Source organism: Cervus elaphus, chromosome 13 (assembly GCF_910594005.1).
Source record: "Cervus elaphus chromosome 13, mCerEla1.1, whole genome shotgun sequence".
NCBI classification, from domain to species: Eukaryota; Metazoa; Chordata; class Mammalia; order Artiodactyla; family Cervidae; genus Cervus; species Cervus elaphus.
In genome coordinates, this window is record NC_057827.1 from 18,346,496 (window position 1) to 18,373,662 (window position 27,167).

The following is a 27,167-nucleotide window of genomic DNA, read 5'->3' on the forward strand; positions in this document are numbered from 1 at the left end:
TTGGGGCCAGGCTGGGTGGAGCAAAGAAAGATCACCGTGAAAATCAGGTCACCTCTGCCCTGGTCCCCAGGAGGTGACTGGTCCCTCTGCATCTTTAATATTCTTCCTACCAAGGCCTTCCCTGGTGGCTCAGGTGGAAAACAATCTGCCCGCAGTGCAGGAGACTCAGGTTTGGTCCCTGGGTCAGGAAGATCCCCTGGAGGAGGGCATGGCAACCCACTCCAGTGTTCTTGCCTAGACAATCCCATGGACAGAGTAGCCTGGTGGGGTACGGTCCATGGGGTCACAAAGAGTCAGACACGAGTAAGCAACTAACACTTTAATACATGTAAATCCATGGCTGATTCATGTCAATGTATGACAAAAACCACTACAATACTGTAAAGTAATTAGCCTCCAACTAATAAAAAAAAAAAAAAACAAAAACTAACACTTTCACCTACCCTCACCGCTTTGGCTTCTAATCAGACAAACCTGCCACTTCCCTCCCCTTCTCGCCTCTGTCTCCAATCTTTAGACTCGAGGGCTTTGCAAAAAAGGACTGAGCCACTGGGGATGCCAGGCACAGACAGAACCAGGCAAAGATAACAAATTAAAACAAGGGTGGGTTCCGGGCCGCGGTGGCGCGTCCATCACAGCGGACACAGGAGTCAGGACACCATCAAGTCCCACGTCCTGAGGTCCAGGGAGCTCTGTGATAAGGCCACTTCCCAAAGCCGAGGACAAGGCTCTCTTTGCATCAAGATGGGCCCAACAGAAACATGAGACGCGGTTCCGCCAGGGCCGGGGTGTGTTTGGGATGAAATTTGAGGCTCTGTGTGCCCTACTTTTGATCAGGGGACAGCAAGGCCTTGTTTCTGAGTCTGGGTTGGGGGGTCAGATGTCAGGGCCGTGGGTAACTGGGTCCAAATGTGTCCCCAGGTGACTGGAAAATGAGAGCTGATGCTTTGGAGAGAGTAACAGTCATGTACAAATCCAAATTTCTCTGTTGCCCCCTCAGTTCCCAGGTTTTGTCTACAGGGTAATAAAGATACTAGTAGCATACACCTTAAAAGAGTTTTATAAGCTTGGGCCAAAAACTGGCCAAGGGACTATTTTTTTTTTTTTTTTACTGACATTTTGTACTGGGCTCTATCCAGGGGTCAGCAAATTTTTCTGTTAAGAGGCCAGATATTATTTTAGGCTTGTGGGCTGTATGCTGTCTCTGTTTTGATTCTTCAACTCTGCCCAACTAATCCACTGCCGTGAGAAAACAGCCATTGAGGATACAAGAATGAATGAGCTTGGCTGTTGTTTCAATAAAACTTTATTGATAAAAACAGGCGGTGGGACAGAGTCTGCCTGCTTCCGTTCTAGATCAGCGATACTCAGTCTTGGTTGAACATCAGAAGCCCTAAGGCTCCCTGGGCTCTGACCCTTTAGATGGATTTAAATGGTCTGGGGCAAAGCCTGGACTTTGAGACTTTTCAAAGCTACCCAAGCAATTCTAATGCACAGGGATCTAAGCCAACTAGCCTGGTTTCAGCCTCTTGGGATAACTGGCAATGCCTGCCACTTTGGGTCCAGAGCACCTATTGCGGTTACCTGATGACAAAGCTGTGGGTGTCAATCTCCTGCCCACAGCCGCTGTTCAGCAAGACCCCGGAGTTGCCCACGATGGCACACGTCCCGAAGTGCTTGTTTTTCAGTGGAGACGTTCTGGGGAGGAGCTCATAGAGGTTCTGGGACACATTCATTGTGCTGTCTCGGTCGAAGATGTAATGAATAACGTCTCCAGGTTTCAGGGTCCCCTTGAGGACAGAAATGTCCTTTTCAGCATCCAAGAACTTTAAGATTTGCTTCCTGCAAAAGCCAAACACACATGAGGAAAAAGTCTGCTGTTGCCAGCTGCCTTTTGCCCACCTGGCTTTTCTTCTCCTCGGTCACCCTGCAGAGCTGCCGCAGACCCGCACCCAGGTGAAGTGAGAGGTCAGATGCCCTCAGAACAGGTTCCAGGCAGAGACTCGCAAAATGGCCCAGAGGCCAATCTGGTGGCTGTGCTCACACCCACTTTCTAAGAGAAGATACCCGCCCTGGGAAATGCCGTCATTAGGACTCAATGCGAGTTCATCACGGAGGGATCTTGAAGGAAGGGTGACCCATCGAGCTGGTTTGCCTAGGAAAGCACGGTCTTAGGCTGAAAGCTCTGTGCCCCAGGGGCAAACTGTGTCTCTGAACCTTGGGCAAACCCAGACTGTAGTCATCCTATGTCGGACCCCCTTCTCTGAGCGGGATTCAGGGTCACCGTCTGACAAGCAGTCCTGAGTTGGAACTGGAACCCAAGATTACACCTGTCCCTTCTCCTCAGAGCCCGCTTTCCTCCTTGGCAGCCGTGTCTGGGCACAGGGGCCTCCCAGACGGCAGTGGGGGGTGTCAGCCACTCCCCCTCGGTGGGCCCGAGAACACGGCCTGAAGTCTCTGCGCTGGTCCGTTCTGTGCTGTGGGCTCTCTGGCCCTCCTCACTGCTATCTAGCTTGGAGTTTGTCAACTGTGATTTACGAAGCCCAGAGAGGTCTGGTCCCATAGAGCAGCACTGCTTTGTGTTGAGGACAAAATAAGAGGACAGCTCTCTCAGCTCCAGGGTGAGTTCTGGGGGGAAAGTTCCAGAATCATCTAGCAAAGCACATAAATGGGATGGGATGTGGTCAGAGAAGGGACCGGAATCCTCTCAGAATCCCCTGGGGAATTTTATCCCAAGAAGTTGGGGATCCTAACTGGAGGTTTTATTACAAAAACTGTATACTGTCCCAAGGGCTTCCCTGGAGGTTCAGATGTTAATGAGTCCACCGGTTAGTACAGGAGACCTGGGTTCAATCCTTGGGTCAGGAAGATCACCTGGAGAAGGGAATGTCTTCCCCCTCCAGTATTCTTGCCTGGAGAATCCCATGGACAGAGAAGCCTGGCAGGCTATACAGTCTGTGGGGTTGCAAAGAGTCGGACATGACTGAGTGACTAACACACACACACTGCCCCAAAGATTTTTAGACATGATTCAAGTCATCAGGAGAAGGAAATCTGGTACCCAGATCAGCTGGAATTAACTTCACTTCCTATAGCAAGCGAGCCCCCATCTAGAACAGATAGGATGAGATTGTTCTTCATTTCCACCAAGCTCCAGACGGACAGGACCATCACACATTTTGCAAATGTAAGGATTTGCAAGGTGGCTGCCCCATTGGACAGATGGTAACACTGATCCCCAAGAATCCGTGTTCTCTGAGATGGTCACAACCTGTGATGTATCCTGGTGGGGTGCACATTCAATCACTTGAGGAACCATAAAGAATTCAGAAGGTCCAGGTTGACACCTGAGAAATCCTGATTCTCAGCATGGCCCGGGTCTCAGCACGCTTTGAAAGGCTCCACAGGGGACTCTTAGGTGGGTCCAGGTTTGGGAGCCTTTGGCATTGCCCAGGGGTGGCTAGAATGCTTGACAGGGCATGATGCTCTTCTTTCACTGGTCTTGCCTTATTAATGACCTGAATCTCATGTTTTCATGCATGGGAAACCACCCTTGATGAATAATTTCTATCTCTTAATGGAAAACAGAGGCATTGTTTTTATTTACTGAACCTTTACCAAAGGTGACGCAATTGACAAACTAATATGGCTTGGAAATTGCTGAAACCTTTGCAATTGCTTACCCCAGAGTATTTAAAAGCAAAGAGCCCCCAGAAAGCCCATAGAGAAATTCCTCTGTGCCTGAATTAATTTCTAACTAATTATGAGAAATTACTACCAGTTATTAAACAGCATTCCAAATCACTCGCAGAATCTTTATTATGAATAATGTTGGTGACTAATTGAAGGAAGATGAAGGAGATCCTTTTCCCCGCTGGGTGAAGGCACGTTGTTCCTGCCGGGGTGGCTGGGCGTTTGCAGGCTCCCTACGAAGGCCACAGTCTGTTCTTCTCCAAAGGGGTGGGGATGTCCTTTTTCTACCCGGTGGTGGGAGAAAGGGTAAGCGGAGATCACAGGTGGGCTTGTTCTGGCAGAAAGCTTTCACTCACAGCTGGTGCACATGTCTGCTCAGTCACTCATCGTGCCCGCCTCTTGAGACCCCGTGGACTGTAGCCCCCAGGCTCCTCTATCCATGGGATTTGCCAGGCAAGAATACTGGAGTGGGTTGCCATTTCCTTCTCCAGGGATCTTCCCAACCCAGAGATCAAACCTGCATCTCCTGCATTGGCAGGCAGTTTCTTTACCATTGAGCCACACTGGAGTGAATGAAAGTGAAAGTGTTAGTTGCTCAGTCATGTCTGACTCTGTGACCTCATGGACCATCGCTCACCAGGCTCCTGTCCATGAGATTTTCCAGGCAAGGATACTGGAGTGGATTGCCATTCCCTTCTCCAGGGGATCTTCCCCACCCAGGGAAGGAATCTGGGTCTCCTCAATTGCAGGCAGATTCTTTATCATCTGAGCCACCAGGCAAGCCTGGGGTGAATAGGGGCTCCCCCAAATACATGGGGCTTCCCTGGTAGCTCAGCTGGTAAAGAATCCACCTGCAATGCAGGAGACCCTGGTTCGATTCCTGGGTTGGGAAAATCCCCTGGAGAAGGGACAGGCTACCCACTCTAGTATTCTTGGGCTTCCCTTGTGGCTCAGCTGGTAAAGAATCCGCCTGCAGTGTGGGAGACCCAGGTTTGATCCCTGGGTTGGGAAGATCCCCTGGAGAAGGGAAAGGCTACTCACTCCAGTATTCTGGCCTGGAGAATTCCTTGGACTGTATAGTCCATGGGGTCGCAAAAAGTCAGACACGACTGAGCGACTTTCACTTAACTTTCACTTTCCTAACCCTTGAGAACTGTGAGGTGCTATATTTGGAAACAGCATCTTTGCAAATGTAATTAAATTAAGGATCTCGAGGTCATCTTGATTACCCCGCTGGGCCTAAATCCAACGACAAGTGTCCTTATCAGAGATAGGAGAGGGGACACACAGACACAGAGGGAAAGGCTCTGTGAAGACGGGGCGGAGACGAGTGGCTCAGCCACACGATGGGGAGCGCCTGGAGTCAGCAGAAGCTGGAAGGGTGAAGACACAGTCTCCCCTGGAGCCTTCAGAGGTCGCGCTCACAATTCTGGCCCCCAGAACAGTAAGGGAATGCATTTTCTTTTGTTTGAAGCCACCAAGTTGGTGGAAATTTGTGACAGCAGCCTCAGGCCTAGTGCTCCCCGGGGCCGCTGACCGGGGGTCAGTAAGGGCAGGCTGGCAGCGGTTGGGGTGTAAGACGAGGGCCGGGCCCCCCACCACACGGATCTCAGAAGAGATGTGAGAGTGGGCAGAAGGGAGGTGACAGGGGTCCACTCCTTCAGGCACTTTGTCAGCTGCCAGCCCTCCCAGCTCATCCTCCCTACTCCCACACCTCCTCAGGTCCCAAAGCCAAGCTTCAAGAACCAGGGGGTGGGGGGCATTTTGATAGTGAGCCCACCTGGAGGGGGCAGCTCCCCACTCTGCGTGGTGGCCCTTCCGGCGGCTAAGGTCCAGGCTGACTCCCGGGCCCCCGTCCCCCGTTCTCGGCCTCCCCGTGATGTCAGAGCTTTCTCGCCTGGTCCTGGCTACCACACCATCATCCCCTCCTCCCCTCCTCCCGAGGGGTGCTCCAGCAATGCTGAGCACAGACACCAGCAGCATGGCATGCCTGGCAAACTCCTAAGTATCCCTCAAAACCCACTGCACCTGGCAAGTGTCTCCTGGCCGGCCCTCTTAGCCCCCTTACCAAATGAAGCGCTCAGCTCTAGGAGCTTTCCCACCTATTTCTATGAGGTGACACAGCCCACTGTCAGTATCTCACGGCCGGGCTCTAGCTTTGGGACACTTGGTCTGCTGCGAGCAGGTCTGATTCACGTCAGCTCCCAGCACAACGCCTGCAAGGGAATGGATGCTGCACTGACCAGTCTGTGCCGGTCTACCGCAGCTCTGTCCAAGCCAAGTGGCCACCGTGCTGACCTCAGAATCCCCCCCTAACAGCTCCCCATTCCCACCGCCCAACAATGACCACACCACTCTGGAAACATCGCTCCGCAAGGATCAGGACAGGAGGGGCTTCCCTGGGGGCCCAGTGGTGGTGAATCCACAGGAGACACGGGTTTGATGCCAGATCCAGGACGATTCCCCATGCCGAGGGGCAGCTGAGCCTGTGCACCGTGACTGCTGAGCCCAGGCTCTGGAGACCGGGAACTCGACTGCTGAGCCCACATGTGGCGACTGCTGAGCCCACACGTGGTGACTACTGAGCCCACACACGGCGAGCACTGAGCCCACACGTGATGACTACTGAGCTCACATGTGGAAAGCACTGAGCCCACACACAGCAGCTACTGAGCCCACACATGATGACTACTGAGCCCACACACGGCAAGCACTGAACCCACACGTGGTGACTACTGAGCCCACACGTGGAAAGCACTGAGCCCACACGAGGCAGCTACTGAGCCCACATGTGGCAGCTACTGAGCCCATACATGGTGACAACTGATCCCAGATGCGGTGACTACTGAACCCACACAAGGCGACTACTGAGCCTACACGTGGCGAGCACTGAGCCTGCACGTGATGACTACTGAGTCCACACGTGGTGACTACTGAGCCCACACATGATGACTACTGAGCCCACACGAGGCAACTACTGAGCCCACACATGGCAAGCACTGAGTCTGCACATGATGACTACTGAGTCCACACGTGGTGAATACTGAGCCCACACGTGGCGACTACTGAGCCCACACGTGGCGAGCACTGAGCCCACACATGATGACTACTGAGCCCACATGCAGCGAGCACTGAGCTCCACACGCGATGACTACTGAGCCCCACACGTGATGTCTACTGAACCCACACACGATGACTACTGAGCCCACATGTGGTGACTACTGAGCTCACACGTGGTGACTACTGAGCCTACACATGATGACTACTGAGCTCACAAGCGGTGAGCACTGAGCCCACATGTGGCGAGCACTGAGCCCACACATGATGACTACTGAGCCCACACGCGGCAAGCACTGAGCCCACACATGATGACTACTGAGCCCACACGTGGCAGCTACTGAGCCCATACATGATGAATACTGATCCCAGATGTGGCGACTACTGAACCCACACGGGGTGACTACTGAGCCCCACACGTGATGACTACTGAGCCCACACACGATGACTACTGAGCCCACACGTGGTGACTACTGAGCCCACACATGATGACTACTGAGCCCACACGAGGCGACTACTGAGCCCACACGAGGCGACTACTGAGCCTGCACGTGATGACTACTGAGTCCACACGCGGTAACTACTGAGTCCACATGTGGCGAGCACTGAGCCCCACACTTGATGACTACTGAGCCCCACATGTGATGACTACTGAGCCCACACATGATGACTACTGAGCCCACACGTGGTGACTACTGAGCCCACACGTGGAAAGCACTGAGCCCATATGTGGCGAGCACTGAGCCCACACATGATGACTACCGAACCCACACGCGGCGACTACTGAGCCCACACGCGGTGACTACTGAGCCCACGCATGGTGACTACTGAGCCCACACATGGTGAGCACTGAGCCCACAAGTGGTGAGCACTGAGCCCACACATGATGACTACTGAGCCCACACGCGGCAACTACTGAGCCCACATGTGGCAGCTACTGAGCCCACAGGTGGCGAGCACTGAACCCATACATGATGACTACTGAGCCCACACACAGCAGCTATTGGGCCCACACGCAGCGACCACTGAGCCTGCACGCGGCGACTACTGAGCCCACGTGCCCTAGAGCCCGTGCTCCGCAACAAGAGAATCCACTGCAAATAGAAGCCCATGCACTGCAACTGGAGGAAAGTCCGAGCAGACCCAGCACAGCCAAAAATTACTTAATGAATCAATTTTTTTTTTTTAAAGATCAGGACTAGAGCTGCTCTTTGGTTAAACAGACCCTCCCTTTGCGGTTAGGTGTCCCGTCAGCTCCTGGGTCACCTGCTGCCGGGATGTGACTTTTCACTTTCATGTCATCAGGGAGGGGCTTGCTGACTCAAGGACCACGGGAGTGGACCACTCCCCAAAGGCAAACAGGAGGACTCTGGCTGCTGAAAGGGGGGGATGGATGGAAGCAGCGAGGACTGCTGCTTCAGGCTCCTCTGGAAAGAAGCCATCTGTGATCTCTGTGCATCCCCCCCAACCCCCACCAGGCTCTCTCTGCTGCTGACCTGGAGCCTGGCTCCTCGAAAACCCAGGACCTCAGCTGGCTGCTCCTGCTACCTCCCGACTCCAGTCGCCACACACACATGGGCTGCCGGGCTTGTCTGGGGTTTTTATTTTCAATTGATCGCTTAGAGATGAAACCTGCCTCGGCGGGAGGTAAACATTTTATTTCTATTCTGACTTCCTTAGGTGATGGAGAGAGGCAATTTGCTGGCTTGTGCCAAAGAAGGCCAAGTCTGTCTCTTGTCCTAGAGGTAATTACCACTACCTGATCCTCAGAGAGAGCGTCTGGTTGTGTCTCCATTTGGCCGAGGCTGGCTGGATGTTGTGCTTAATGCTTTCATTACTTCTGTCAACAACAGCTGGCGACGAGGAGCCATTTATCACAACTTCAGCTCTGGAAGAGGGGGGGAGAAAAGAGGAAGAGGGGAGACATGATCTGTTAGCAAGCCAATGACAAGCCTAATAGTTTTGTTTTTGCACGAGCTTGAATGTAAACTTCTTCGGAGGAGCAAAATTGCAGTTATTACCTGGGAAGGGAAGGAAGTCTATTTATCTTCTAGAATGTACCAACTCTCTCCCTCAGGTATAACCTACATATATTCTGGGAGACAGGAAGGGGGTGATAAACTATCTCTCTCCCCTCTCCCACCCACAATGTTTCCTCTGAGTGAAACTTAGCAGTCACTGACAGAATAGTAATCCTTCTTCAGGCCACTTTTGCAAAACTCAGCAGAGCACTTGCATTAACAACCTCGTATCATGAGATGGTTTACAAATGTAATAAAGAGGAAAACAAAAACTCATACTGGGGCAATGGGATGTAGCCTTATCTCATTATCTCTCATTTGTAAGATGCCTCTTCAAATACCCGCCTTGTTCCAGAGTTATTCGAGCTCTGTTTCTCTCTCCCACTAGACTGTCAGCAGGGGACCTCCCTCACTCGTTTCTGCATTCCCCAACGGTCTAACATAGCAGATGCTCAATAAATAAGTGCTTGCTGAATTTGAATTTGACCCTGGGGGAGCCTGGATGGATGAAGTTGCTGGCTGGCTCTGAATGCCTGAGGCCACTCATACATAATTCTGGGTGCCTTCATCATCTTCCCACCTGACTCAGGCAGTACAGGACCTGCTTGAATTCAGCGGCTTGAAATCTAAGCTAGTGGGTTTCTAAGAAACCAGGTTACAATCACATCTCTAAAAGCGCAGGAACCACAGTGATGCATGTGGGTCACATCACAAGTTCCTTTTGTGTGTGCTGACAGCACATTCTCTCAGTTAGAATGACAAGTGGATTTGTGATGCCAAATTCTGGAGCTTGAAAGGATTCAAACCAAACATCTATGGCCTCTGCATTTACCTTGGAACAGCCACGCTAAAAAAGATGAAATTCTTTTAATAGGTCTAAACCCAGGGCTCTATTTTGCCTTCTGTAGGTAGAGAAGAAATTTATTTGGGGGAGGCACTTTCTCCCCACATACCTCCGTTCCCAATATTTCTGACTCCTCTGGCTGATACTACTTGTCAGAGATTCAAAAATATGCAACTTTGGCAGAGAATAGAAAATTCAAGGGTTTGGGTATTCCTCCAGCTGACAGGCCTAACGGGAGCTATCAAAGGAAACAGAAGACCTGACCCTTTGCAAGTTCTGCTGTCTTCATGAACAGAGGCAGAGGGTGTAGTGGAAAGATTTCACAAGCTGTAAGACTACAGGCAAATTACTTTATCACTCTGAGCCTCAGTTTCCCCATTTACAGAAAGAGGGTGTGCAAGAGGAAGATTCTCTGAATGGGGACTAGGCATGGTCCAACCATAGCCAGTGTTAAGCCTGGGCCTGTTGGCTTGTAAAGCATCTTCTCACTCTCCAGCATCAAGCTGTCCTCTGGCCAAAGACTGTCATTTGGGGAAACACTCTTTTAGATTTAGAGTGTGCCTTCAGTAATCATGGGTTTCCCTTGTGGCTCAGCTGGTAAAGAATACGTCTGCAATGCGGGACACCTGGGTTCAATCCCTGGGTTGGGAAGATCCCCTGGAGAAGGGAAGGGCTACCCACTCCAGTGCTCTGGCCTGGAGAATTCCATGGACTGCATAGTCCATGAGGTCACAAACAGTGGGACATGACTGAGTGACTTTCACTTCACTTGGTGACTTCAATAGTCAAGGTTAACAGTTCTGAGATGACTTCCTAAATATTTTTAAGAGATCTCAACAAAGTTTCTGAGTGCTCTATTTTCCATCTTTATCTCTCCCCATGAAACGGGCTGAAAATCCTGATTCCTGAGTCTCCATTATCTGGCAAAAATTCAAGTTATGAATAAGCTCATTGGTGGCTCAAGTGCCTCCAAGTGGGTGGGTTCCTTTTCAGAAAGACTCTTACCCATCTGAATTTTCCATCTCCTGCAGCCTCTAGACCGGGGGCCATTTCCTGGGCTCTTCTATCAACAGCTCCCCACCCCCCTCACACTGATTAGGAAATGCAAAGCCAAAGTGAAACGAAACAGATCTATTTGCTAAGTAAGAAGGGCACCATCCAGCAAAGAGGAGAAGCAGATTAATAGCTGCCTTACAGCAAAAACAAATGAACACAAAATCTAATTTACAAACCTATTAGATTTGCTATGTAAGCTGTTCACAGCTGATCTGATTGTACCTCTGCCTCCAGAATTCCTGCAAGACAAAGGAAATGCATTATTTATAAATCCAGCTCTTTTTTGCAAAGCCCTCTTCAGTCACCAGGAGCTCCTGCAGCCCACCTTGGAGAAGTACAGAGGGAGGATGCGTCCTCACCCCGGCTTCTCCAGAAGGGACAGCATCCTGATCCAGCCACAAACCCAAGCCTCTGACGGGAAGCTGACCTCAGGTCCTTTCCTGCCTCCCACTTGAGCATTGTTTCAATTCCCACCTAGGTTTCCACCTGAGAATTTCATCTGACTTGGAGACAGACTCCTCTGGGATTCATCCCCTCTGGTTAACCCCGCAGGCTAGCATGCTCTAGCACCACTCAGCACCGGCTGTAGCATGACTCAGCCTTTACTATAGCCTGACTCAGCATCTGCCCTTTGTCTTTTGTTTTCACTTACCTTGATGAAAGTGAAAGAGGAGAGTGAAAAGGTTGACCTAAAAATCAACTTTGTTCAAAAAACAAAGATCGTGGCATCCGGCCCCATCACATCATGGCAAATAGATGGTGGAATAGTGTAAATAGTGGTAGATTGTTTTCTGGGGCTCTAAAATCACTGTGGATGGTGACTTCAGCCAAGAAATTACAAGACCCTTGCCCACTGGAGGAAAAGATATGACAAAACCTATACAGTGTATTAAAAAGCAGAGACATCACTTTGCCTACAAAGGTTCGTATAGTCAAGGCTATGGCTTTTCCAGTAGTCACGTACAGATGTGAGAATTGGATCATGAAGAAGGCTGAGTGCCAAAGAATTGATGCTTTTGAACTGTGGTGTTGGAGAGGACTCTTGAGTGTCCCTTGGACAGACAGCAAGGAGATCAAACCAGTCAACCCTAAAGGAAATACGCCCTGAATATTCATCAGAAGGACTGATGCTGAAGCTGAATCTCCAATACTTTGGATACCTGATGCAAAGAGCCAACTCACTGGAAAAGACCCTGATGCTGGGAAAGATTGAAGGCGGGAGGAGAAGGGGATGACTAGAGGAGGAGATGGTTGGATGGCATCATCGACTCAATGGACATGAGTCTGAGCAAGCTCCGGGAGCTGGTGATGGACAGGGAAGCCTGGTGTGCTGCGTCCATGGGGTCCCAAAGAGTTGGACATGACTGAGTGACAACAACAACAGCTGGTGGTGAGATGTTGTCCACCACACTGTCTCCAAACTTAAGATCTCAGAAGCTAACAGAGGTAGCGAGACTGACTCAACCAGTGCCTCCAACCAAATGTGAAAATGATTTGCTTTTTGGTGGCAGGAAAAATAATAGCAGTGTCACTTTGTGGGGGAGCAGGAGACGGGTGAGTATGAGTGTCCTTTGCTTCTTTCTCTGGAGGATAAGCTGTGGGAGCCGAAGCTCTCTAAGGCCCTTTCCAGTCCCCCCGTTTCTGCAGTTCTGTCAGACTCGGTCCTGGGTGGGGGCTATAGGGCCATGAAGTTTCACCCTACTTTGCCAATGGCACTGGGTCAGGGGAGAGAGAAATCTATCTGCCCTTGGTATTCAGCCCACTTTGTGCTCTGTGTGTGTTTTTATTAAAAAGTTGTATGTGAGACTGAGGCAGGAGGCAGATGGACCTCCCCCACCCAGGGCAAAGCTATTGGAGATTCATTCCCTATTGACTGAAATGCCAAGAGGAGGCTAGCAGGACAATTAAGGGAGGAAGCTGGGCCCTGCTCAGACCACTTGTCTTCCTGACCTTCCCAACCACACATGCACAGAGAAAGCTCCTTGGGGGCCAAAGGGGAGTCATGTTAAGGGAGGTTCTACCCAGAAGCCTTTTTGGTAGAACTCACCTTGGCTAAGGGATGTGTGTGCACACATAGGAGGATCCTGCGATATATCAAATACGGGCTGTGAACCAGGCAAATCATAATGATTGGCCAAAGGAAACCCAGAAGAAATGTCCCATAGAAGTAATTCAAATTGCCACAAGGGTGTGACTCAGTGACTCTATTTCTCTCCCTGAGTCCACCCATGTGTCTATCCACATGTACTGCAATTCTTTCTCTTCTTAATATAATACTTGACTTGCTTCACTATTTCCGTCTTTGTTGGAATTCTTTTCTGCAAAGCTGAAGGCCAGGGCCCTGGTCACTGACCACTGGTCTAGTGGCTAGGATCTGGTGCTTTCACCACCGTGAGTGAGTGAGTAATAGTTGCTCAGTCATGCCTGACTCTTTGCAACCCCATGGACTGTAGCCTGCCAGGCTCCTCTGTCCATGGAATTCTCCAGGCAAGATTACTGGAGTGGGTTGACATTTCCTTCACCACCATGACCTGGCCTCAATCTCTGGCTGGGAACCCAAGCCATTGCAGGCCAAGGCCGCCCAAGATCAAGACTAATGGTTAAATTAAATAATTTCCCCCACTGATTTGTAGGATATGTGGTTTGAGGAGATGTTTTTCATGCTTTTTCCATTTTTTTAAAGTTCCATCTAGACCTTCAGCCAAGGTGCTGGTATACTTCAAAGAAACAATTAAAATCACTGCAAAATCATTGTGATTTAATTAACATTTAACTTAATTAATTAATTTAAAGAACTCTGTGGGGGAAGCCAATGCCTATTTCCTCACTAGTTTTAAGTCTGAAACCAGAAATCCTAAATTTCTTTACGATTCACATACTTGTAGATATAACATTGTGTGTGTGTATATGTGACTGCGTGTGTGTTTGTTTTCCTGATAGATTGAAATACCTTTTCAACACTGTTTGCAGTGAGAATCATTCTGCCTCATAGCCCGATGAGCCGGCAGCAGGAAGGGTGCTATGACTCATCCTGTGCCTCCGCCCAGGCCTCCCTTCAGGTCTCAGATTTCATCACACATAGTCCAATTTTTAATTGCACAGAGTATCATAGGTTCCTCACGTTGCAATCAATGCGTAATATCTCTTTCTTGTCTCTCTTCATTCCCCCTTGGGATGGCAGATCACTCACACTTCTAATTCAAGGGTCTGGGACTACCTGGCCAGCTCCGACCTGTAACCATCATCTATTATACTTAGGTCAGAGCCCAGGGGCTCTCCTGGGCATGCTGCTGTCCACAAGTCACTGACCTTTCACCATGCCCTGACCCTGACACCAACCCCTGTTTTCAAAATCAGCACTCCTTGTCGGGAGGGAACACTTGCTGGGCCAGATATTAAGTCAAGTATAGTAATTAAAAGTGTGGTCACAGCTCAAGATTAATGAAAAGTTAATGGAACAAAAAGATTGTCTAGAACTGATGTATTATTTTTTAAAAATTACATCAATGAGAAATTCGATAAATGGTTTGAAGTAGTTGATTAATAATCTGGAGGTGAGTTGGAGGGAAATCAGGTTAAGTGTTCCCTGATTTATAAATTTCAAGTGGATTTAACTAGTGTTTCTCAGACCCTAATAATGCTCCTATTCTTATCAGCTGTTTGCCATATTTTGTTTATCACCCATTCTACTACCTACTTAAGTTTTTTAATTGACTCATCTTTTTAAAAGTTCTTAACCTAAGCAATGCCATCGGTGAAAATATGGGTTTCATATCATGAAAATATACTCATTTGAAAAGAACACAAAACCATTACCCCCCAAAATATTTATCAATGGAATTCCCAAGATCATCTTACATTATCGCCAAGAACTCTTGTAGCACCTCTGGAAAAGACTGAATTAAACAGTTAAATATTTAAAGAAGGCAACCCATACGAAATTGGTATGAAGATGGAAGAGAATATTTATCAAATCTTGATGAGGTATGAGGAGCAAATGTGAAGGACTTCTAAAATTCAGGAGTGTAAGAAGAAACCCTAAGAGGGAATGCAGACAGATTTGACTTCATAAAAATTTAAAATTCTGCTTATACAAACAGCAAAGCTCAACAAACTCTCTCCAGCGTCCTTCCTGGAATATGAGGGCTCCAGGTGAGGGGAACCCTGCATTGGGGTATCTATCTGGTTTACTGTAACCAGGGGTTTGGAGAGGACGTGACGCTGAGTACAACTGCCTCCTACCATCTTTCTCTTCTCTTGCCTCCAGGCCGGGTCCTGAGGAGCACTGAGGCCTGCTGATGGGGTACCACAGGCCAGGCACTTTTTCATACCAAGAAAGTAAATGAAAGTCGCTCAGTTGTGTCCGACTCTTTGCGACCCCGTGGACTGTACAGTCCCTGGAATTCTCCAGGCCAGAATACTGGAGTGGGCAGCCTTTCCCTTCTCTGGGGTTTCATACTAAAACTTCCTCTAACCCTGGCTTTCCCCCGCCTCAGCACTATTGATGTTTCAGGGTTGGTGTTGGCTGTCGGGGCAGCTAATTGTGAGCTGCATCCCTGGCCTCTACCTGCTCTAAGGCAGGAGCAGCCCTCCTGACACCCCGCAAACTGTGACAACCAAAACTGCCTCCAGACCATGCCCCTGGGCAGGGAGGCAGAATTACCTCCGCTTGAGAACCTCTGCTCCAACTCTTGTCTTCCACCTGTGCCTCTGAGATGAATCCCTGCCCCTGCTCTCCCTCACCAGCCAACCCGTTCCATCACCTTCCCAAGCCCGAGTCCATGCCAAACTCCAAGCCCAATACCCGTGCTTCTGCTCAAAACCCAAATTTCAACGCTCAGCCACCTTTTCCTTCTCCTCCCAAAGCGTCCCACTACAGCATTTGTCACCTTTTTCATATTTAATTATTGCATGGGATCACAGATGGGAGACTTGAAAGAAATGTTGTCATTTACCTAGTCTAAACTCCTCCTCTTATAGTTGAAGGAACCAAGGTCTCGAGATTTGGTTCTGGTTTCAGCTTCCTTGGCTGCTCACCACAGTAGAATGGAAGCCCCTGGGGGGCGTGCACTAACCATGTCTTTTATTTTCTTTATCTGATGCTTTGACATCTGCGGGCTTGCTGACTTTGGAGGGACAGCTTCTCTCAGGGTTAGTAAATTCCTAGAGACAGTAAACCACTGGCCTGGGCGGGCACCTTTCAAATGCAAACCAACCAATCTAGAGCCCAACCCCCTCCTGCCCCACCACCTCCCCTACTGGGATCTCACACCCTGGGTCACCATCCACCTGCCATAATCAACCTAGAGCTAGGTACTTCTATGCATCTACTGGATTAATAAACCCAGGAATTACAGTTATCCCAGACACACAGGGTCAGCTCCGATGCCCCATAGTCTGCTGAGGTTATCCAAAACAGCCAGTCTAAAGCTGCTTACCCAGCCTCACCCTTGCTTCCTCTGCAAACCACAATAAAGGCTCTTGTCCACAGCTCCCCCTTCCTCTTAAGGCACCTGGTGCTACTCCATACAGCCCTGCATGATGTGGTATGCTACCTCTCTTGGGGTCTGGGAGAATAACAAACTCCATTTTCAACAGCAGCCATTTCCTGATCTGTTGGCCTATTATTATCAAATAATAATAAATTATCGTTATTAAATAACAATAAATATTATTATAGATATTATCTAAATAATAGATGTTACACCTATTAATATACAATACATTAATAGATATTATCTATTATTATTAAATGATAATAAACCATAATAAAACAGGGAGACCTTGTCTTGTTCACCTTCTCAGCCTTGCACAGTACCTTGCTCAAGTGGGACTTTTCTTCCTAAGTCCTTCCAGTAGCTTGCATAGTGTATTCCCACATATTATTTATACCTGTGCAAGACACTGTTTCACCTCTCAGATACCCAGAGAATGGGGCATTCAGAGAAACTGTCATTCAGAGAAACTCAGGCTGCAGATGTTTGGCTCAGAATGAAGCCTGAATTGGCAAGGGATTTTTTTTCTAATTAGGTTTGGCCTCTATTGTTATTAAAATAAGTCTGCATCCTTTGTGACAGGGGAATGCTGAGACCTGCTTGGTTGAGTGACAGAAGATGATCTGGTGAGAAAAATCTGCTAAAGATAATTAATCAACTTCTGAAATCATAGAAACAAAGATGCTTAGATCATCCAAGTGAAAAAAAATGTATGGGAAAATGTATGCATGTTATAAAGAACTCTCTAATGTTAGTAACAACCACTGTCCACATGACCTGCCCAATATTCTCAGCCATAGTTAGGATGGAGGTTGATTACTCCAAAGCTCTACATTTTGAGAAGTTAGTCTCCTTCCCACCACAAACATAATACTCTTTCCAAGCAGTAGCTAAGATAGTAAATAAAAATAGCATGTTAAAAGAGAATAACATGCATAGTTGGATTTGTTTTCAGTGAAAAACAATGAGCAAACCTGAAAACTGCACTTCTGTTTAGCCTCTTCATCCAAGCCCAGTTGTTTGTAGGTAAGGTCACATTCTAGTGTGTTGGGGTCTCATAACTGTGTTATAATCTCCCACATCCTTGGTTTCTCACTGGAGAGTCAGGCTCAGTAAATGAACTTTCAAGAGCTGACAGCTTTAATTAAGAGTCTGCATCCAACTTAAACAGCTGATTAGTCCTGAGAATAGAAGATTAAACTGAAGCAAAGTCATGAATTTGCAGGTGACTGATTCTTCCTTCCCAGTTTCAGGAGGATACTGAATGTGTGTGCTCAACCTGTGCACAGAAACCACTGGGGTTCCTCCACTGCTGGTCCTCTGCTGCTCCTCCAAGGACACATGATAGCTATGTGGCCCCGGACACATGGTGAGGAGGGAGTAAGGAAGAGAATGATTTCGGGTCAGTCACATGAAGAGTGAGAGCTCCCAACGGGGTCCAATGGTGGTTTTTAAAATGACTTTTTCTTTTTGGGGGTTGTTGTTGTTCAGTTTCTAAGTCATGTCTGACTCTTTGCAACCTTAAGAACTGCAGCACACCAGGCTTCCCTGTCTTTCACTATCTTCTGGAGTTTGCTCAAGCTCATGTCCATTAAGTTGGTGATGCCATCCAAGGACACGCAAGTATGTGGTGCCCCAGACACATGGTGAGGAAAAAATCAAGGGAAAGGATGATCTAGGGTCAGTCATGTCCAACCATCTCATCCTCTGTTGCCCCCTTCTCCTCCTGCCTTCAATTTTTCCCAGCATCTTGGGCTTTTTCCAATTAGTCGGCTCCTTGCGTAAGGTAGACAAAGTATTGGAGCTTCAGCTTCAGCATCAGTCCTTCCGATGAATATTCAGGGTTGATTTCTTATAGGCTTGACTGGTTTGATCTCTTTGCAGTCCAAGGGACCCTCAAGAGTCTTCTCCAACACCACAATGCAAAAGTATCAATTCTTTGGTTCTCAGCCTTCTTTATGGTTCAACTCTCATATCTGTACATGACAAATGGAAAAGCCATAGCTTTGACTATACGGACCTTTGTGAGCAAAGCAATGTCTCTGCTTTTTAATATGCTGCCTAGGTTTGTTACAACTTTCCTTCCAGGGAGCAAGCATCTTTTAATTTCATGGCTGCAGTCACCATCCACAGTGATTTTAGAACCCAAGAAAATAAAATCTGTCACTGTTTCTGCTTTTTCCCCATCTATTTGCCATGAGGTGATGGGACCAGATGCCATGATCTTAGTTTTTTGAATGTTGAGTTTTAAGCCAACTTTTTCACTCTCCTCTTTCATCCTCACCAAGAGGCTCTTTTTCTACCATTAGAGTGGTATCATCTGCGTATCTGAGGTTGTTGATATTTCTCCCAGCAATATAGATTCCAGCTTGTGATTCATCCAGCCTGGCATTTCACATGATGCACTCTGCATAGAAGTTAAATAAGCAGGCTGACAACATACAGCCTTGATGTACTCCTTTCCCAGTTTTGAACCAGTCTGTTGTTCCATGTCCACTTCTAACTGTTGCTTCCTGGCCTGCATACAGGTTTCTCTGGAGATAGGTAATCTCATCTCTTTAAGAATTTTCTGCAGTTGGTTGTGATCCACACAGTCAAAGGCTTTTTGTGGAAAAATATGCATAACACAAAATTTCCATTTTGTTCTTTTAAGTGTACAATTCAGTGGCATCTGGTCTGTTCACAAGATCGTGCAGCCATCACCATCTCTAGGATTTTTTCATCCCTCCCAACAGAAACTCTGTCCCCCTGCTTCTTTCTGGTGAACTCTCCAGACTGTGTTACCTGAATCTCTCTCCTAGACTTACACTCTATCTGCCCTAACAGTGTGGAGAACTTGTCATAAGGGGAAGCAAGTTAAGGGTACAAGCTCTGAGATAAGACTCCCAGGGTCTGCATTCTAACTGAACTAATCATTAGCTGTGTGATCTTTGACTACTGCTCCAGGCTTATGTTTGTTCATGGAGTGACTGTAGAGATTAAATGAGCTAATGAATGCAGAGATGTAGAACAGTGCATGACACGTCGTAAAGAACTTGATATTGATGTTATCCTTATTTTGACTTTTTGCAACCCTTTAAAAATGCAGGGACTTCCCTGGAGGTCCAGGGCCCGGGACTCCGCCCTCTCAGTGTTGGGGTGGGGACCCGGATTTGATCCCTGGTTGGGATCCCCCATTCAACTAAAGATCCCCCAGGCCTCAGCTAAAAAATCCCATGGCTGGGGATCCCGCATGCTTCAGTGAAGATCAAGGATCCTGTGTGCGGTGGCTGGGGCCCAGCACAGCCAAATATGTAAATAAATAAGTACTTTTTTTAAAAAAAGTAAAATCATCTTGACTTGAGAGGCACATGGTAACAGGTAGCTGCCCAGATTTGACCTGTGAGCTATGCTTTGTTAACTCCTTCTCTAGGATCAGTTCAGTTCAGTTCAGTCGCTCAGTCATGTCCGACTCTTTACCATCCCATGGACTGCAACACGCCAGGCTTCCCTGTCCATCACCAACTCCTGGAGCTTACTCAAACACATGTCTACCGAGTTAGTGATGCCATCCAACCATCTCATCCTCTGTTGACCCCTTCTCCTCCCGCCTTCAATCTTTCCCAGCATCAGGGTCTTTTCCAATGAGTCAATTCTTTGCATCATGTGGCCAAAGTATTGGAGTTTCAGCTTCAGCATCAGTCCTTCCAGTGAATATTCAGGACTGATTTCCTGAATATTCTTCTCCAGGATGTTAGGAGCAAAATGCCCCTCCACGTGGCATCTTTGCCATATGTCTCCTGATGACATCCTTCTGGTGGAGGTAGGCTTCTACTGCCAGAGGAAGGCTTTCCTGAAGTCACAGCTCCAACAGTGAGGACTACAAACCGCTGCACTGCTAGCTCCTTATGTAGATCAGTTCGTAAGGAGTGATCAGGCCAGTCACTTCTGGACTGCCAGCCAGGATCCTGGGTAGGTATAGGGGGCTCCCTCTCAGCAGCTTCAGCCTTATTGCTGTTATTCAGTCACTCAGGCCTGTCTGACTCTTGGCCACCCCATGGACGGCAGCACGCCAGGCTTCCCTGTCCTTCACCATCTCCCTAAGTTGACTTAAATTCATGTCCATTGAGTCGGTGATGCCATCTGACCATCTCCTCCTCTGTCGTCCCCATCTCCTCTTCAGCCTTACAGGCAGCAAATGACCCTGCTGATAGTATGATACTTGCACCAAATTTAGGTTTATTCCCAGTGCCACCCGTGTCTGGCACCAGTGTGGTTACCCCCCTCCAGGTCCGCCCACTCCACTTCCGGCATCTCAGGCCTAACAGTCTCCCTCAACAGTCCCTGAGAGGCCTTTCACTGTTCAGCAGGTCTGATCATTGCCCCAGAGCCCGTGGGCCTCACAGTCACAGAGCTGGGAGGAGACAGGTGGTATCCTTGACAGTGGGGTTTCCATGGTGACCGAGATCTCTGGTTACTGGGTGTTACAAGTGCCAATGGGTGTCATGTCAGCAAGCTCATGGGCTTCTGTCTTCTTCTGCCCTCCTCCTGAACACTCAGCTCCTTCTTCCGCCATCCCCTCTCCCTTCAAGCTTAATATGGTTTGATGTATCCGCTGGATGTGATTTCAGCAAACTTTGGTTTGTGAATCGGCTTCCATCAGCTGGAACAAAAAGATACCAGCTCACTCTCAGCTCTCTCCTCTGCTCCACCTCAGAAAACATCCGTGAGAACCGAAGGCTTTGATTCCAGCCAATTTCCCCAGTCTCTTATGCTAGTCATCCGCACATCAGAAAAGTAAACAAGCCACTGGGATGCCAAGCATTTCCCTAACACTTACTCCTGATCTTTCCTCTTTCTCATCACGAAACTGTCACCAACAACCAGAAGACATACCAGAGAATTTGTCATCCAGACCAGAACACTTACGGAATAAACCGACTCAACAACTGAGGCAGGAAAGGATACATGAATTGAGATGACCAATTCATGCAGGAATGGTCCTCCTCCAATTTACACTCATCTTATAAAGGATACAGACTTTATAATATAAAGATTTTTAAGAGAATGCTGCATTACAAATCCAGATCACTCAAAACCCTAGAAACCAAGGCAGTTACAACTCAGAGGTGATACATATCTACGTAGCTGGTTGAGTTGGATATGTATCTATGTATGCAGTTGGAGCTGGTGAAAGCTATCATTAAAGAAGATTTCTTCAGTAATTTGTTGTTGTTTAGTCCCTAAGGCATATCCTACTCTTTTGTGACCCCATGAACTGTAGCCCACCAGGCTCCTCTGTCCATGGGTTGTTCCAGGCAAGAATATTGGAGTAGGTTGCCATTTCCTTCTCCAGTGAATCACCAGTAAGTAATTCTTGGCTGTAGAGCCTTTTGTGAGTCCCTTGTCCCTCCCACCCATTCTGAAGACTCTGTTCTACAGTGAGTCAGCATCCCTTAACCTGTCCTGGTATCGTGGTCACACCTACAGCAAGGTTTTCCTTACACTCAGCTACCACTGCAGCTTCACCTAGCACGTGGCTTCCCTGCCTAGACTGGGGGCAAGCCTGAGACAAGGTCCCGCTCATCTCTGTATTGCCATGGAGCGGGGGAGGTCACGTGTCTCCTGCAGATTCAATGTGCTTCTGAAGATGACTACTGGATGAATAGATGAGTCAAGAAAGCTGAGGCCATTCCTTCTCTGGAGAGAAAAGGGTTCAGCCCCTTTGGTAGCATGGCTCGGGGAAGAAGAAGGGAAACCCCAGCCTCACTCCCACCCCCACTACCCACCTACCCATAGCTGCCAACAGGAATCCAGACCCAGGGCCTTTGCACTGGCTGTTCTCCCTCCATGGAAAGTTTTTCCAACAGATAATCCATGGCTCCCTCCTTTCTTTCCCCCTTTTCCAAGTCTTGGGTCAAATCAAACCTTCTCAGAGTGGTCTTCCCTGCCCGTCCCATTTAACACGGCATCTGCTGTCCTCCTCCTCCATGGAGGTCCTCCTCTCTCCCATCTCCTTTTATCTTTACATCACTTGTTCAGTTGCTCAGTGTCCAACTCTTCGTGACCCCATGAACTGCAGCACGCCAGGCCTCCCTGTTCTTCACTATCTCCCAGAGTTTTGTCAAACTCATGTCCATTGAGTTGATGATGCCATCCAACTATCTCATTCTCTGCCACCCCCGCCCCCACCCTTTTCCTCCTGTCTTCAATCTTTCCCAGCATCAGGGTCTTTCTCGATGAGTCAGCTCTTTGCATCAGATGGCCAAAATACTGGAGCTTCAGCATCAGTCCTTCCAGTGAATATTCAGGACTAATTTCCTTTAGGATTGACTGGTTTAATCTCCTTTCTGTCCAAGGGACTCTGGAGTCTTCTCCAGCACCACAGTTCAAAGGAATCAATTCTTCAGTGCTCAGCCTTCTTTATGGTCCAACTTTCACATCCATACATGACTGCTGGAAAAACCATAGCTGCTTCCTCGGTGGCTCAGGCAGTAAAGAATCTGCCTGTAATGCAGGAGACCCGAGTTCAATCTCTGGATCGGGAAGATCCCTAGGAGAAAGGAATGACTCCCCAGTCTAGTACTCTTGCCTGGAGAATTCCATGGACAAAAGAGCCTGGCAGGCTACAGTCCATATTGTTGCAAAGAGTTGACATGACTGAGTGACTAACGCTTTTATCACTATATCATGTATTATATGCATGGTCTTCCTTTGCCGCAGGATTGCAAGCGCCGTGACGGAAGCACTATGCCTGTCTCATTGACTGTTATGCCTCTAGTGCCTGGACATCATGAAAGGTCTGTGAATATTTACAAATAGAAGGAAGCTGCCTCCTCCCATCCTTTGTTACAACAGAGAAGCCAGCTGTCCTCTTACCCAAACCCGATACCTCCACCTATGCTCTGAATTGCATCCCTTCCAGTCTTTCGTGATTATTACTTTATCAGCTATTTCTTCTCTCTTCCTCATCTATTTACAGCTTCCTTTCAGCTGCCTAATAATTCTGGTCTTTATCTTGGTCTTTGTATATGTCAGACTCCATTCTGCAAATTTTATATTAGTTCATGTGAGCCTCACAGTACCCTGAGGATGCAGAAATGATGATGCATTTCTACATGAGAACAAACAGAGGCACAGAAAGGGGGAAAATCCTGCCCGGGGCCACACAACTACCAAGCAGGGATGCCAAGGTTTGAACCCAGCAGGCTGGCTCAGACCAGCGCCTGATCACCCCACCATGTGGCTGGCTCATCCCCACTAGCATTTATGTATGTTTGCTTTTCTCAGCTTCAGTAAATGACCCGACCTTCCTTCCGAACACCCCTTGGCTACTCCTGTGTCTCTCGCCAGCACTTTGCAGACTTCTACACTGTCTGTGACTCCTCACTTCACCATCTCCCCCTACCATTCCATTCTGGTTCCTGTCTCCATCACGCTCTCAAAAGTGCTCTTGTATGAACACCTTGTGATGGGCAAGTCTGTCTCCATCGTATTTGAACTCTGTCAACTTTTGATGACGGTGGCATGTCCCCCTTCCTGGATTAGTAAAGTCAGGGCTTCCTGGGTCTGGCCACAGGGTGGGCCTGGACAAACCTTCTTCCTCTGGAGGAAATAAGCTACTGGGAAGAGACGTGATAAATGGCTTCAAGTGGAGAGAAAGGTTAGAGTACTCGGGGCATCTTTCAGATTCCTTCTGGCTCTGGAAATCCATTATTTTAAATCATCTTCTCTCAAACACTTTAAGGTTCTACTAAAAATGACACAAAATTTTTCCTTGATTCTGTTCCCCTGACAGAGGGCACCCTCCCCAATTAAAATCTCAATTTTTCTCTATATTCACACCCAACAAGATTGTGTCCAGCATTGCTTTCCTTCTTCAAAACACAGAAAATATTTTTCTTACAAAATATATTAGTTTCACAAAATTTTCAAATACTAAATATGGTTGAATTATTTTTCAACAGCTTCCTGGCCCCCTCTCCACCAGAATTTACTCTCCAAGAGCGATGGCTTCATTGTTCCAGGTGACAATCCCAGTGGCAGGCAGACATGTTAACAAAACACATCCTTAGGACGGGGATGTGGATTCCAAGAGAGCAGTGAAAATGCTTGAGCTTCACCCTGTGCCAGGCATCGTACCAGTCAGTCAGTCAGTTCAGTCACTCAGTCGTGTCCAACTCTTTGCGACCCCATGAATTGCTGCATGCCAGGCCTCCCTGTCCATCACCAACTCCCGGAGCTTACTCAAACTCATGCCCATCGAGTCGGTGATGCCATCCAGCCATCTCATCCTCTGTCGTCCCCTTCTCCTCCTGTCCCCAGTCCCTCCCAGCATCAGGGTCTTTTCCAATGAGTCAACTCTTCGCATGAGGTGGCCAAAGTATTGGCGTTTCAGCTTCAGCATCTGTCCTTCCAATGAACACCCAGGACTGATCTCCTTTAGGATGGACTGGTTGGATCTCCTTGCAGTCCACGGGACTCTCAAGTGTCTTCTCCAACACCACAGTTCAAAAGCATCAATTCTTCTGTGCTCAGCTTTCTTCACAGTTCAACTCTCACATCCATACATGACCACTGGAAAAACCATAGACTTGACCAGACGGACCTTTGTTGGCAAAGTAATGTCTCTGCTTTTTAATATGCTATCTAGGTTGGTCATAACTTTCCTTCCAAGGAGTAAGCGTCTTTTAATTTCATGGCTGCAGTCACCATCTGCAGTGATTTTGGAGCCCCCAAAAATAAAGTCTGACACTGCTTCCACCGTTTCCCCATCTATTTCCCATGAAGTGATGGGACCAGATGCCATGATCTTAGTTTTCTGAATGTTGAGCTTTACGCCAGCTTCTTCACTCTCTTCTTTCACTTTCATCAAGAGGCTTTTTAGTTCTTCCCTTTCTGCCATAAGGGTGGTGTCATCTGCATATCTGAGGTTATGTCCAGTGGCATGTTAATTTGCATATTTTGGTTTTATAAATAGGACACACAGGCTCAAAAAGGTTCAGGGATTTGCCCAGCGTCAACCCTAGCAAATAAACTGGCAGAGCAGGGATTTGAGTTGCATCTGGTCAAACCTCGTGTGCCTGCAGAACGCTGGCCCCTGTACCCTGCCCTTCGCCTGCTGCACATAAGGATTTAATATACAGTCAGGGAGATGCTTGAGACTTAAGGGGAAGCAAAGGCTGTTCAGGGCTTCCCCCCGTGGCGCAGTGGTAAAGAATCTGTCTGCAACGTCGGAGCCACAGGAGATGCAGCTTCAATCCCTGGGTTGGGAAGATCCCCTGGAGGAGGGCATAGCAACCCACTCCAGTAGTCTTGCCTTGAGGATCCCATGGACAGAGGAGCCTGGTGGGCTACAGTCCATGGGGTCACAAAAGACTCGGCACAATTAAAGCGACCTAGCACACACACACGCAAAGATTACTCAATAAGTAGTTGTGAGACATATGATGAGCTAACTGGGAAAATATTCAAGTCAGATTCTCCACTGGCACCACACCAATAAGGATAAAATATGATCTAGCCATGAAGAGTTATGCTTAGGAGCAGTTTTATATGAAAATTCATTCAACCGTATTTTAGTCCATTTGGGCAGCCAGAACGTAATGCCATAGCCTGGGAGGCTTATAAACAACCTGGCTGATCGCTCAGTGTTCTGGAGGCTGGAGGTCTAAGATCAGGGTGCCAGTGTGGCTAGATGAGGGCCCCCTCCTGGGTCACAGGCATCTTGTATCCTCACAAGGCAGAAGGGGTGAGGGGTCTTTGGAGCCTCTTCTATAAGGGCACTAACCCTATTCATGAGGGCTCCACCCTCATGACCTGACTACCTCAAAGGCCCCATCTCCTTATAACCATCACATTGGGCACTAGGATTCCAACGTGTGAATCTGGTGGGGACAAAAACATTCAAGCCATCGCACTTCCATGCGTGTCTGCTACTGACGGTGCCTTTGCCTCCTGCAAAACCTTAATGGAGAGGTTTGGCAGCCCCGAAAACTCCTCATTTCATTCATGTCACATGGTATGGATAAATCCGTGCTCTTTAAAGAGAAGCAGAATGGCCATCCCACATGCCGCGCTCTTGAACCCGCCTTGCTGGGACTTGAAAGGCCTCTGCCTTAAGCCAGCCTTTCTTCCCTCTCCTTTGTTCACTTCTTGACGGACCAGCATTCAGAGGCCGTGTCCCTATTAACAAAGTTGCAGCCTTTCCCCGAGAAAATCTCTGGAGGGCCCTCGGGTTGGGGAGGACTTTAAAGCCACTCTCCTCCCAGATGTTTGATGTGCCCCCTTCCCCACTCTGCTGGTCCCAACCAGCAGTCACCGCTCGTGGAACCTCGCTGTCGTCTGGAAAGGGGACAGTGGGACTATCAATGAGGGGGCTGGAGATCTGACTCTCATCAGACTCTAGCTTTGCAGCCCTTGGCCTCTTGAGGTCTTGACATCCTTCCTTCTCTGCAAAGCAGGGTCCTGCGGTGGGATTACAGCGAGAAGCCCTGGGCAGACGTGAGTGTTAGTTGTAATATTGTTATTGAAGGTGATGGCTGCAGCCTTGGGAATCAGAATAAACCACTGCCTCAGGCCACCAACCCCCTTGGAACAGCTGTCCTCAGGGAGGCTGTCTCCCACCAAGTGCGGTCCATTAGGGTGAAATCAAGCACAGGGGACGCAAGAAAAGGGCTTCCCAGGAGGTGCTCGGGGTAAAGAATCACCCTGCCGATGCAGGAGGCAGAAGAGACAGCGTTTGATCCCTGGGTCAGGAAGATCCCCTTGAGGAGGGCATGGTAACCCATTCCACATGGCAACCCACTCCAGTATTCTTGCCTGGAGAATCCCATGGACAGAGAAGCCTGGCTCCGACTGAGCACACGTGCACATTTGGACGGAGGAAAGCAGGATGCAGAACCCTGATTCCCGCTGCCACTGCTGCGCTGTCTGATGTCTCTGAGGCCGTCCAGAGGGGAGCCCTGCCCAGGAGTAAATTAATGCCCTTTCTTCTCTTCAGCAAGATGTGCTCAGCTGAAC

The 27,167-nt window shown here is 48.4% G+C and overlaps 1 protein-coding gene across 1 annotated transcript in view; it reads right to left on the reverse strand.

The window, feature by feature from the left end:
- ST8SIA2 (ST8 alpha-N-acetyl-neuraminide alpha-2,8-sialyltransferase 2) overlaps positions 1-27,167 on the reverse strand; it is a 76,109-nt gene that overhangs the window by 24,062 nt on the left and 24,880 nt on the right. Inside the window, exons 2-4 of the mRNA XM_043922499.1 lie at positions 10,848-10,910; positions 8,510-8,638; positions 1,585-1,842 (exon numbers count right to left, since the gene is read on the reverse strand). Coding sequence (XP_043778434.1) covers positions 1,585-1,842; positions 8,510-8,638; positions 10,848-10,910 — 450 coding nt within the window. The remainder of the gene's footprint in view (positions 1-1,584; positions 1,843-8,509; positions 8,639-10,847; positions 10,911-27,167) is intronic.